Raw genomic sequence first — 13,717 nt, 5'->3', positions numbered from 1 at the left:
AAAATGTTACTTGTCCGTCTACATTAATCTAGTTTGTGTTGTAATGCTCAACTAAGCTATCAAAGTATCAATGCTGAAACACACAAAGTTTGATAGAGTTGTTACTACATTGAGAAATCTTTTTAAATATTAAAACTGTTAGGAGAAGGCAGTTCTTTAAAGAGAACATTTTCATTTCCATGAAGTAAATGGTTTAGATGTGGCAAACCTGTTTTCCTAAGTTTTCTTTTGTGCTTTTTTTCTGTCTAGTTAACTGAGCAATGGTAAATTTCAAATACTTTGCAGGAAAAATTCAAGAAAAAATGTTTTCTGCTTTTATTACCTAGGCAAAGAATAAAGCAATACGCTGCTTACATTTGATAGAGCTGTATCAGAACCACACGGGTAAGTATTATGACTTTTTTAGACTCTTTCTTTAACTTTCAATTAGTACTGAATATACAAAAAAGAACTGGTTGCAACTAGTTACAAAGCATAAAAAGATGTTAACTAAAACCTTTCTGATCTGATGCACTGTATTACTATTCTTTGTGCATTATTTTGTTTCTTCAGCATGCTGCATGAAATCCTAGCCCCAGGCTGTTTTAGCTAGATGGTAGTAATGTCAGAGTACATAGTCTGTCAATCCTTCTGTAAAATAAATCAGCATTACCTGGAATGAATATGTGATTTAGTCTTTACTTTCACTCACTCAGGTTTGTATCAACAGTTGTAGAATGTCCATGAAGAAAAGTTAAGATTACATAATATGAGATGTTGTTGTTAAAATATTGAAAGATTTATCTCCCTTCTAGTCTCCTGCCTTTGCCATGAAAGATGGGGACAGACTTTTTAGTGGGTCCTGTTGTGATAGGACAAGAGGTACTGGTTTTAAACTAAAAGAGGGTAGATCCAGTCTAGATATAAGGAATAAAACTTTTTATGATGACGGTGGTTGTCGTGGTTTAAGCACAGCCGGCAACAAGGCACCACGAAGCCGCTTGCTCCCTCCTCACCACCCCCCCGGTAGGATGAGAAGGAGAAAATATAAAGAAACATTTGTGAGTCGAGACAAGGACAGGGAGGGATTGCTCACCACTTATGGTCATGGGCAAAAACCAGACTCAACTTGGGGAAAAAAACCCAAAATTAATTTAATTTGTTACCAATCAAATCAAAACAGGACAATGAGAAGTAAACCCAATCTTGAAACACCTTCCCCTCACCCCTCCTTCCTTCCCAGCTCAACTCCACTCCCAATTTTCTCCACCTCCTCCCTCCAGCGGCGCAGGGAGACGGGGAATGGGGGCTGGGGTCGGTTCCTCACCCCTTGTCTCTGCTGCTCCTTCCTCCTCAGGGGGAGGAGGACTCCGCGCTCGGCCCCTGCTCCACCGTGGGGTCCCTCCCAGGGGCTGCAGTCCTTCAGGCACAGCCTGCTCCAGCACGGGCTTCCCCACAGAGTCCCGGCCATCTTGGGGGGCATCCATCCCCCTACTCTGCCGTGGGCTCCTCTCTCCCCGGGCTGCAGGTGGGCATCTGCTCCCCCGCTCCCCTCCACGGGCTGGGGGGGACAGCCTGCCACCTCCCCGCGGGCTGTGAGGGCATCCCCTCCTCCTTCACTGACCTTGGTATCCGCAGAGGGGTTCCTCTCGTATTCCAGTCTTCCGACCCACTGCAGGTTTCCCCTCTTAAATCTGTTCTCCCAGAGACGCTACCATCATCGCTGAGGGGCTCGGCCTTGGCCAGCGGCAGGTCCAGCTTGGAGACGGGGGAGCTTCGAGCAGCTTCTCCCAGGAGCTGGCTCTGCAGCCCCTCCCCTGCTGCCAAAATCCCTCCACATAAACCAGTACATTGGTGAAACCCTGGCCCAGGTTGCCCAGAGTGGTGGTAGACATTCAAGGTCAGGTTGGACGTGGCTCTGAGCAACCTGATCTAGTTGAAGATGTCCCTGCCTGTCGCAGGGGTGTTGGACTAGATGACCTTGAAAGGTCGTTCCCACCCAAACTATTCTATGATTCTATGTTTAAAATCTGGATACTTAATGCATAGTATTTCAGGCTCTTTAAAAATGGGAGGGGGTGAAGAGGGTAGCAGCAAGATTAGGTCTCTGCTGGCACAATTTGAGTTAAGGCAGTCATACTGTCTGGACATCTCTTCTCTACAGTGAACTTCTCTGTGCTTTTCCACTTTGTATGTCAGAGATGATTCCCTGTTGACTCAATCCATGTATGCTGACAAAGCCCAGCAGCCAGGGAGAACGTGGGCTGCAGAAGTCAGTCTGATGTTTTATGGTAGCTTTTTGTTACTTCAATTTAATACCATACAAGTCCTCTCTGATGTCAGACATGGTACCAGTATCCCAAATATTCAGTTATCTTTCAGAAAAATTTTGAAAGATAGTACCTTACAGAGTATATGAATACTTAACCAAGTCATTGCATAGATAAATATTCAGTATAGTAAAACTCAGCTTACAAATACAAAACTGCAGTTACCCTCATGAATCTATTCCTTTAGCATTATTATTCCACACTAACAGATTGGGGATTTGATTAAAAACTGGTGGTGTTTCGACCATGCTTTCCATTCTACTTAACATAGAGGTTTTCTCTGAGCCATCTTGACTGCAGTGCTAGAATCCACTGTGCAGAGACTGAGCCACTGAATCAGATGTATATAAGAGCCACCCACCAGACGATATGAGTTTGGGGTCCCTTTTGAAGCAGGGAGAAGCAGGAAGGCTGGAATGGTAAATATTCTGTATGGAAGATCCAAGAATGCTGAAGCCTATGGGGAAATGTTAGGTTAAAAGCTGAATTATTAGAAAGACCCGAGTATGAGGAAGAAGGTTAAAGTGTGACGTGAGCTCACTTCAAAGCTAAATGAGGATCATTGGAGGCATACAGACACTTCATATTTTTCAAGTGAAGCTTGGTTTTATATACAGTGGTAACATAATATTCACAGATGTGTAAACATGCCTAATCTATTCCAGAAATTTACCTAGCTTAACCCTTCTCTTTAAAGAACTCAGAGGAGAGTAAAACCAACTTCCGTTCACAGTTCTCAAAAAGAGAGGTACTCCTTAAATGTGCTGAGCTAAAGCTTTTCTAGAAGGGAGAATTTAGCTGTAATGCCTTTTTTTTTTTTTCCTCCCTCCAGTTTTCCACGACATTACAGTGAAATTTAAAAGAACAACCATCCGCATGAAGAAACAAAACAAAGGTAATTAAAGCTGCCTGGAAATTCTGAAGTTTTCTTAATTACTGGCTGGTATGAAGTTAAATTTGCGCAGTGTCTATTTACTTCAGAGACGGGTCATTTGGTGCTAGTCTACTATGTTTTAAATGTTGAAGATGATCAATTGTTTTCCATTAGAAATGCCTACTGTTGATGACATGGCTTTGTTACTGTAAATCTGGGTTTGTCCCTCTTACACTGGTACCTCTATCTGTGGTTTTCTTTTGTACTTCCTAACTGTAGTTCCTTCAGCTCTAAATTACCTAGATGTGGAAAAGTCTAATCTAATAGCATAGATGTTGGAGGCCTTTAGAAGAACCCTGCAGGTTTTCCTTCCCACCATACGCCCCATGCATGCTTTGGAGAACTGATAGGCTCTTTCCGTTATATTTTAGTGATTTTTTTTAATCACTGTTCTCAAGACAAGATTCAGAGGTAGTTTAGTATGCAGCACTGGGAGCGCTTCAAATGGGAATCAGAGTGCAAGCCGCATCTGTGTGCCTGTCCCTCCTAAGTCCATACTGGGATAGCGTGGGCAGATGTCCTCCCTCAGCTGCCTCAGACTACCTGTGGTGATGAGCTGGAGCCAGGGCAGCACCCAGCCTGCTACTTCCTCGAGACCATTAGTGCTTTACTTTCCCTAAAATCAAGAGCTCCCAGGGTGGAAACTAGAGGGGTTATCTACCCTGGCTTGTTGTCCTGCACCATACCAGCACAAAGACCATCTGCTTGTTACGCAGTAGCAGTGTTTTCATTTCTCCATTTTTGCAGGCTGTTCTTCGCTTTGATCCCAGTTGTAGTACATGCAAATGCTTCTTTAGACTCCTGTAGGTTAGATGTGAGTAGTAGTGAGTCTATGCCTGGCAGCTCTCAGCTCACAGGTCTGTTAAGTGATGTTAGATGTACAGCTGCCTCCTCCAGCCGCTTCAGCCCAGGACCCTCCTGCCCCACCACTGGAGCCCAGCCCAGGGACCTAGGGCCTCTGCCCGAGCTGAGGGATGCGGCTGTCACTTTCCCATTTGCAGATTGAACCAGTAGTGGAGCTGCGTATGCATGCCAGAGACACAGAGACACACAGGCACACGGACACTGGCACGGCTGGCCACGGACAAGACGCTGCCTTCAACAGCACCTACATACAGGACTCGCATGCACATAAACACAGACAGCCAAGTCCCCTCCTCCTCTTCGGCTGGCAGAGGTAGATCACTAGTGCAGGCACACACAGCACTCTCCAGGTTCACAAGTAAGTTTGCGGATCCCTCAAGTACGAGCACGGCCCCTCTGTGTGCCCAGCACCCTTGCCCAGATTCTGGGCCCTCTTACCTGTTTCACAGGTCCCCTACTCACCGGCTGGTTCAGCTTAATGCTTGCTAGCCAACACGCATCCACTCACACACTTGTCCCTCGTGCAGTCTGCATTCAGAAGTCCCCCTGGGTATATGAGCACAGACCCCCTGCCTATCCGATATCCCAGCCCAGACCTGAGGCCTCCCTGCTCACCAGCTAGTCCAGCTTAAAGGTTGCTAGTGAAAACACAGCAGGATTGGGCAAGATAGAGATGCTCGGTCCCCCCAGCAGCCACCACCCCACAGTGAGAGGCTGTGAGCTGTGGTTCTGCTGCAGCCAGTGGTGGGTTTGTAAAGCACTATTGATTCTCACACCCCTCCCAGTCTAGGTCTCCCCTGGTTTACAGTCTTAGCAGTTGCAAAGTCCAGGTTGATCTTCCTGGAGGGGGCACTTGTAGTTTCTCAATAGCCCATCTATTAGTGGCAATGTTTGTTTCTTGTCATTGTCTCTCTGTTTGTTTTGTCAGGTCTGTGTCTCTGTATTTTGTTTCTGGTTTCCCCTTTTTCCCTTAGTTTCCCAATTGACAAGGTCCCCAATCAGATAACCTCACTAGAATAAATGTTCTCACACTCTCACATGCTCTCATGAGTTAGTGTGGCTGACCAGGTTTGGTTCTCATCACTGCCTCCCTTATCATTTGTTGGTCATGTTTATGTCTCTGTATGTTCTTGTCACTCTCGTTCGTCACAACCTTACAGCTACCAGTCCATTGTAAGTACTTGCAATTAAAAATACTTTCAGTCCACAGTGGTACTAAATCATTGTCAATAGTTGTGAAGTATGGCAACTCGGCATGTCTAGTATCAACAGTTCTGCACCAGCAAGACACAGCACAGATTTTGTCATCGGACTGGAAGTGGGCAGAGGGCCGTGACTGTGTTCCCCTCCCAGCTTTAGCCGAAGAGATACACAGCCCAGCACACGCTGTCCCTCAGTTGTGTGTATGCTGTCTCTAATAGCTTCCACATGAATGCTGACCTTTTGAAGACACAATGCTAGCTTCATTATCCCTTTCCTCACTTTCAGAGCTGTTGCAATATGTGCTTTGACAGTCATTTACAATGACAGGGATACACCCAGAGTGACCTTGTAAACTGCTGTCATGTTATTCAGGATGGCAACCTAAAAAAGTTTTAACACATGAGGTAGTTTGGGGAGCTAAAGGTTAGCTTATTTCTAATGCATTGCCGTTTTCAGTGTGATCCATTTTACCTTCTAGGGTCTTTCTGTTTTGAAAACCTGCAATGATGGTATGAGGTCATTTCTTTGCATGAATCTTTTGAGTTAGAGCTTTATGTACAAAGGTTTGATTTGACTTGTTTAGCCTAACTTTGCTTTCAGGACAGATAAAGGTAGCTGCTGTTCCATAGAAAACAGATTTAGTTTGCTGCTAAGCACTCGTAATTGGTCCCTAATTTTAATATACAAATAGGAAGCTAATTCATTTACTTGGTTAGTGCTTTGTAAATCACTTCAGTTTCATTATGAGAAGATCTAAACTGCAAGAGCATTTAATGATTAGCTTATAGTAAGTCAGAAACTTGGGATAATTTTCCAGTCAGAACACTGTCATGTTCAACTACTTAATTCATCAATTTCTACAAACTTTAACTAAGCTGAAGCATTGACACTTTGGACATACTATTTTATTTTGTGTATCTGGTATTCTTGTTCTGCACTGTCACATTGGTAATATGAGAATATAATTATTAATGTTCAAAGTTACTAATGTATTTTGAAAGCATCTAAAATTGCTATGAACCTTCAACACATCTTTATTAGATGATGTTTTGATTCTGGGATGAGGGGGTTTTTTAATCAGTGTGACAGTAAAGTGATATCATGGGCTTAGAATAATCTTTACAAGCTAACAGGTATGGAGCCAGACTGTCTTATCATTTGTGTTTCTGTAGGTTTTCTGCATTTAAGGAGCTCTCAAGGTGGTAAATTAGGTAATTAGGCTATAATTTTTAAGATGACCACTTAAAAGAAACTTCAGTTTAGTCTTCAATGTAATGAATGAGAAACATGCACATAGCAGGAGTAAGCATAACTGAACTACACGTTTGACCCTGCACATACAAACAAATAATGCTGTTACGGTTAAATGGTAAAGGAAGGTTGGTGTTAGATGTTGTTATTTTCTTGTTAGTGGAACAAAGAGTAAGACACCTTCCCACCTCATCTGACATGCTACGTTCATGAACCTCAGAAGCAAGAACAATCAGGGTCACCTTATGATTAATTTTGCCTCACCAGACTGTCCTAATGTATTTGCTTTTTTTTTTTTATCAGTTTTGAGAAACAAACTGTCTCCACTACCTTCTCTTTTTCCCAGGAGGGATCCTTTTGTAGCTGACATACTGCTGTTGTCCTGCCCAGTAAGGTTCTTCCATTCAACTTACACAGTAAAAACTGCATATCACAGAATGGTTGAGGTTGCAAGGGAACTCTGGGGGTTGTCTTGTCCAACGTCCTGCTCAAGCAGAGTCACATAGAACAAGCTGCTGAGGACCATGTCCAGACAGCTTTTAAACATCTCCAAGGCTAGAGACTCCACAGCCTCTGAGGGCAACCTGCGCCAGTGCTTGGTCACCCTCACTGTGAAAAAGTGATTCCTGATGTTCAGATGGCGCGTCTTGTGTTTCAGTTTGTGCTCATTGCTTCTTGTCCTGTTGCTGGGCACCACTGAAAAGAGCCTGGCTCTGTCCTCTTTGCACCCTCTCTTCAGATATTTATGTATATTGGTAAGATACCCCCTGAGCCTTCTCTTCTCCACGCTAAACAGCCCCATCTCTCTAAGCCTTTCCTGATAGGAGAAATGCTCTAGTCCCTTAATCATCTTCATAGCCATTTGCTGGACTCTCCCTAGTATGTCCACATCTCTCCTGTACTGGGGAGCCCGGAACACAGTTCTGCTCCACGTGTGTCTCACCAGTGCCGAGTAGAGGGGAAGAAGGATCACCTCCCTCAGCCCACTGGCAACAGTCCTCCTAACGCAGCCCAGGACACTGTTGGCCTTTTTTGCTGCAAGGGCACGTTGCTGGCTTATGGTCAACTTGGTGGCCACCGGGATCCCCCGAGTCCTTTTCTGCCAAGCTGCTTTCCAGCTCTTCAGCCCCCGGGATGTGTTGGTGCCTGCGGTTCCTCCCCGGGTGCAGGACTTTGCCCGTGCTGAACCTCATGAGGTTCCTGTCAGCCTGTTTCTTTCTCCAACCTGTCAAGGTCCCCCTGGATGGCAGCTTGACCCTCTGGTGCATCAGCCACTCCTCCCAGTTTTGTATCATCAGCAAACTTGCTGAGGGTTCACTGCCCCACCATCCGGATCGTTAACGAAGATGTTGAACACGAATGAGCCCAGTATTGACCCTGGGGTACACCACTAGTTACTGGCCTCTAGAGTTCATGCCACTGATTGCCACCCTCTGAGCTCAGCTGTTCAGCCAGTTTTCCGTCCACCTCACTGTCTGCTTATCCAGCCCATACTTCATTAGCTTCTCTGTGAGGGCCTTACAGGAGACAGTGTCAAAAGCCTTACTGAAGTCAAGACAGGTAATATGTATAGCTCTCCATTTCATCGTAGAAGGTTATAAGGTTGGTCAAGTGTGACTTACCCCTGGTGAATCCATGCTGACTACTCCTGATCACCTTGTACGTCATGTGCCTGGAAGGGGTTTCTAGGATTAGTTGTTGCATCAGCTTCCCAAGGATCTAGGTGAGGCTGACTAGCCTGTAGTTCCCTGGGTCCTCCATAGTCAGCCTTTTCCATGTCCTGTGTTGCCAGGTCCCCTGCCCCATTCAGCAGCGAAACCACATTTTTCCTAGTCTTCCTTTTGCCACTTAGGTACTCATGGAAGGCCTTCTTGTCACCTTTGACATCCCTTGCTAGATTCTGTTGGGCTTTGGCTTTCCTAACTGCATCTCTGCATGCTCAGACAGCGTCTCTGTATTCTTCTCAGGCTACCTGTCACTGCTTCTATCTTTTTATGTTTTGCCAGGAGCATCTTGCTCATCCATGCAGCTGTCCTGGCATTTTTCCTGCTTGTTGGGGTGGACTGCTCCTGAGCTTAGAGGTGATCCTTTAATATGACCAGCTTTCTTGAGCTCCTCTTCCTTCCAGGCCCTTAGTCCACAGGACTCCTCCAAACAAAACATTGAAGAGGATGAAGTCCAGAATTGTGGTCTTGGTTTTTGCCCTGCTCCCTCCTCACAGGATCCTGAATGCCACCATCTCATAGTCACTGCAGCCAGCTCTGCCTTCGACCTTCAAATCCCTAACAAGCCCCTCCTTGTTTGTGAGCATGAGTTCCAGCAGAGCACCTTTCCTTCTTGGCTTCTCTGTCACTTGAGCCAGGAGGTGTCATCAATGCACTCCGGGTATCTCCTGGATTGCTTATGCCCTTCTGTGTTGTTTCTTCAGCATCTGTCAGGGTGGTTGAATTCCTCTGTGAAGACCAGGGCCTGTGATTCTAGCTGTCTGTAGGAGGCCTCATCTACTTGTTCTTCCTGATCGGGTGTCCTTCAGCAGACAGGCATGCCCTACAATGTCACCCATATTGGCCTGCTTTTTAATACTTACCCATAAGCTCTCAGTTGGCTTATCATCCATCCCCAGAGCAGAGCAGATCTCCAGGTATTCCAGCTATTTTATCAAATAAAGGGCAACCCCACCTCCTTGTCTTCCCAACCTGTCCTTCCTAAAGAGCTGGTATCCCTCCACTGTAGCACTCCATTCATGTTAGCCATCTACCACATCTCCGTGATTTCAACAAGACCATAGACGTGCAACTGCACCCACATCTCTTAATTCCTCATGTTTATTCCCATGCTGCATGGAAGCTCCATGCTGCCATACAGGCACTTCAGAGAGGCACCTTAGTGTGCTGATTTCCCCGAAAGTACTTTTCTATAACAGGGCCTTGCAGACACTTCCTTGCTTACATGCTAATGCTGGAGGTGACCCCACTCAAGCCCTATTTTGATGATTTTTGTTCTTCCTTTTGTTCACATCACTCCAGACCCTTTGTTATCAACCCTGTCTGTCACCCCTGCCAGAAGGCTGCCGATAACTCTCTCCCTCCCCTGTCATTCCTAGTTTAAAGCCGTCCTTGCTAGGTCAGCCATCCTACTGGCAAAGATACCTTTGCCTCACTTTGCAAGGTGCATCCCATCTCTCTCTAGCACACACTGGTCCTCAAACAAGGTCCCATTGTCATAGAACCCAAAACCTTCTTGCCAACACCACCTCCACAACCAGTTGTTGACCGACTTTATCAGTGCCCTCCTTCTTACACCCTTTCCCTTTCTTGGCAGAGTTGAGGAGAACACTGCCTGGGCCCCCGTGTTCCTGACTGTCACCCCTATAGCTCTGTAGTCGCTTTTGATACTCTCCAGCTTGCTCCTGGCAGCATCACTGATGGCCTCGTGGAAGAACAGCAAGGGGTAACAGAGGGCTGGACAAGCTTCAGCAGTCTCTCCACAATATCTGGGATCCAGGCCCCTGGCGAGCAGCAAACTTCTCTGGATGAGAGGTCAGGTCAGCAAATGGGTGCCCCTTCACTGCCGCAGGGAGTTGCCCATTACTGTCCGTCACTGCATCCTCCCAGTGGTCTTGCATTGTTCAGGGTCTGTTGTCCCAGATGCTTTGCTTGAAAGCACATCTGGCTCCTCCTCAGCCTTGAGGGTGGTGGACCTATTTCATAGTGGCAAGCCTTTAGGTGGAGTTGGAGCCCTCCTCTTGGTGCCAAAAGTCACTAGCTTCCATTCTTTACCTTCCTCAGAGGTTGCACTTGCCATTCGACTGGACTGTGCCTGTGTCCATGCTGCTGGTTGCGTCTACACCTCTTAAAACTGTTAACACCATTGATCAACATTTAATACATACGAACAACATTGATTAATAATGCTTGGAAAAACTTACGTAGCATGCATTTTGTTCTAGGCTTCAAATATGCTGCAGCAGGATAATTCTGTTGATCTTGGGCAGGGGATTGTGGTCCATTATAATCCCCAGAAACTTTTTCTGTTGTTGTTTAGTCAGTCTCCTCTATTTTGTACTTGTGCTTTTGACTCCTCAGCAAAGCACTCTGCATCTGTCTTTGTTGAATTTAAGTGTTTTGGTTTCAAACTGTGTCTCCAGTTTGTCAGACCTGCATTGACTTCTCCTTCTGACCTGCAGTACACTTGCAGCCTCTCCCAAGATTGTATCCTCAACCCATTTTTTTCAGTCTCTGTTCCTCCATCCAAGTCATCAGTGAAGATACTTGCAGGTATTAAAGCCACAGCAAGTCCGCAGCAGGATCCTATCTGGACCATGCTCTTGGCCTCACAGCAGACAGTGGGTATTGAGGATACATACTTTAATGATGATTTTGCCTGGTTCTTATTTCCCTAGTTTATTTGTGAGAGTATCATGCCAAACTGTGTCAAAATACAAGTCCAGTTCTATCACATTAGCACCTTAGCCTTGGTAGCGTGTTGCTGCCAGTTTGGGCCAGTGCTTTGCCTTATCTGAGTATCTTGCCAGCCTTTCTAGTTACACAACACATTCACATATATGCAAGTATCTGCTAAAAACCAGGGGACACTTTTCCACTTAATGAATGTTTTCCCAGTTTTGTAGCTGATAGAACTAGATTGTGCATCTCCTAAAACAGGTTTGATGATGTCAGAGGAAAAATTGTGCTTATGTCCAACATGCTCCAGACAGCAGGCATCATTGGCCTTCTAAAAAGTGTAATGATAGGTCAGTGTGTACAACTGTAGATTAATTGTATGTGTGTGTGAGAGAGAGACTTCATTATGGGCTCATGACCTGAAAACAAGCTATAACATTATATGTCTACGCAAAATTGATTTTTTTAGGGATAGTATAGATAAAGCTCTTGCTAACTTTACCTTAGTCCCTGACAGGCTTTTGTGTTAATACTCTAAGGGAAGGATTCATAGCAGCAGTGGGAGCTGGCTGTAATTTTAGAACAAATAAATGACTTGTAGACATACTACAGAACAAGATTTAACTTGAGGCAGGCTCTGGACTTCATGTCTGCCACCATTCCAGTTCGCTTCTGGTTTTAGCACATGCCAGCTGGATGGAAACTGGGGGGGGTATTGCTCATCTGTGCTCCAGAATATGCTACCTTTTGGAGCGTGGACAGCTCTTAATCTTCATCTCTGACTTGACTTTACAATTACAGTAGTCATGAGACTGCTAGCCACATTGATACATCTCTAAGTAGTTTAAATTAGTTCCTAATGTGAATTAATAAGGGGAAATGTAGAACAGTTTGTCAAATACACTTATGTGGCTGTGAAGCCCAGCACTGATACCCTGTAGCTGTAACTAATAAGTACAGGAAATTACAATTATTCATAGTTTTCACATTAGACCATGGCATATGTAGACTGTCTTCACTTAAAGTATAAAAGATTCCTTCTGTTTGCTGCTGGCATTGTAGCTGTATAGTTATGTATGCTGAAGCCTCTCACTTTGCATAATTACAGCTGACAGTTTATTTCCAGTTCCTGTGCGTAGGACTCAGACAGCTATCTCAACAAATGATCGCAACAAAGCCTAATGTTTCAGCAGAAGAGTTGAAGTTGCTGTTATACTTAAATGTTCCTTTCTTGAATTTATTCCTAATCCCTGCAAAGTAGAGAAAACCCTCATCATATAGTCAGGATTACATACTAGACCAGTGACAATCCAAGTTAAAAAGGTAATGCAATGTGAACATGTGAATGTGAACTCAGAGTAGTCCCCTTGTGTGGTTTTAAAGTGAATGTTGTATTTTCAAACTTTTGTTAGTGGCTACCCAGAAAATCTAATATAGATTGCCCATAACAGGTTGTGTTAGTTTATAGGAAGGTTACCTTTGTACCTTTTTCAGTGTGAAAAAATTTGTTACGTTTAAATGACCCTGTTCTCTTATATAGGCCTCACTGAATTAAACTGGAGTAAGGCAGCATGTGTGCCGCAGACAAGTTAAAAATGTCTGAGCCCAACTTTTTCTCCATAGCTGGAGTTTGCAGTTGGAATCCTTTGCTTTCGTGTTTGGAATAAATTTTGTTCAGTGACTGATGGACTAGTTTGCTAGCTTCTGAGTTTCACATATTAACAATCTGCAGAAACCTGACTGAGATAAGATGGGAGAAAAGCAACAATAAAGACGCTAGAAATTAAATGCTTTAAGTCACTGAAAATGAAACTTTGACTAACAGCCTTTCAGAGGTCATTCACATGTAATTGTGTCTAAAACTTGACTTTGTCCTCTAGCACAGAAAACAGTATTTTCTTGAATGGCAGAACAAATGGCTTTGGATGGTTATAGTTTCTTCTCCGATTATAGGTTAAAAGAAAAAGGGACATATTGGCACAATAACACATGACAGCACTGGAATAGATTTCCTCCCCCCCACTTACTCAGCAGCAAGACTGTTCCACAGAGTGGACTAATCAATAACCTGGCTTTTCAGCTTTTAAGTAAGATACATTAGAACTATCACAAACCAATTTTTAAAGATTAATAGAGCTAGGCCACATGAAACAAATCTCTCTGGGGAATGAGGGAGCAAAATTAGACTCCTCAAAAAATAACTCCTCCATTAAAATCTGGCAAGTCTAAGAAACCCTTTGCAATTAATGATAATGTACTACAATTAGGCATTGGAGCTAATACAACACTCTATGGTGGAGATGGATGCAGATGACGTGGAAACCTCTGTTGTGTTTGTGGATTTTGAAATATGTTTGTCTCTCCTGCCCACTCACCTACATATTTCAACTTGTTACAGTTACAAGCTTTTCTAATTTGTCCTGTGGTTTCCACAGACACACAGAAACTTTTTTCGATTATCTTACTGCTTTGAACAGTAAGTTGAAAACAGATGAGGGTCGCAACACTCATTTGTTCTTCAAGCTTTATTAAAATAAATGTTTTTTCTGGAAAGATGGAGAGTATTTTGCTGTCTTTCCAGTGTAGTTTTAGCTCCAGGGAGTCTGTTACCTTCTTTATTTCCATTCCCCATCCTTCACATTGTACCACTAATGTAATAAAAAAGCATAATTCATGCCAGTTGCTGGGCCAGGAGAAAGGAAGTGATGTCTCTGCATCTTGATAATCTGTGCTGTCTTACTCTCTTGGTAGTG

General features: G+C 44.3%; 1 protein-coding gene across 2 annotated transcripts in view; it reads left to right on the top strand.

Annotated features, from left to right (window-relative positions):
- MRPS5 (mitochondrial ribosomal protein S5) overlaps positions 1–13,717 on the top strand; it is a 67,392-nt gene that overhangs the window by 50,111 nt on the left and 3,564 nt on the right. For both annotated transcript variants that reach the window (XM_049818244.1, XM_049818245.1), the window contains exons 8-9: positions 327–384; positions 3,142–3,204. In XM_049818244.1, coding sequence (XP_049674201.1) covers positions 327–384; positions 3,142–3,204 — 121 coding nt within the window. The remainder of the gene's footprint in view (positions 1–326; positions 385–3,141; positions 3,205–13,717) is intronic.

Source organism: Accipiter gentilis, chromosome 15, assembly GCF_929443795.1.
Source record: "Accipiter gentilis chromosome 15, bAccGen1.1, whole genome shotgun sequence".
NCBI lineage: Eukaryota > Metazoa > Chordata > Aves > Accipitriformes > Accipitridae > Astur > Astur gentilis.
Note: the sequence above shows the minus strand (reverse complement) of the source record. Positions and strands in the feature narration are given on the sequence as shown.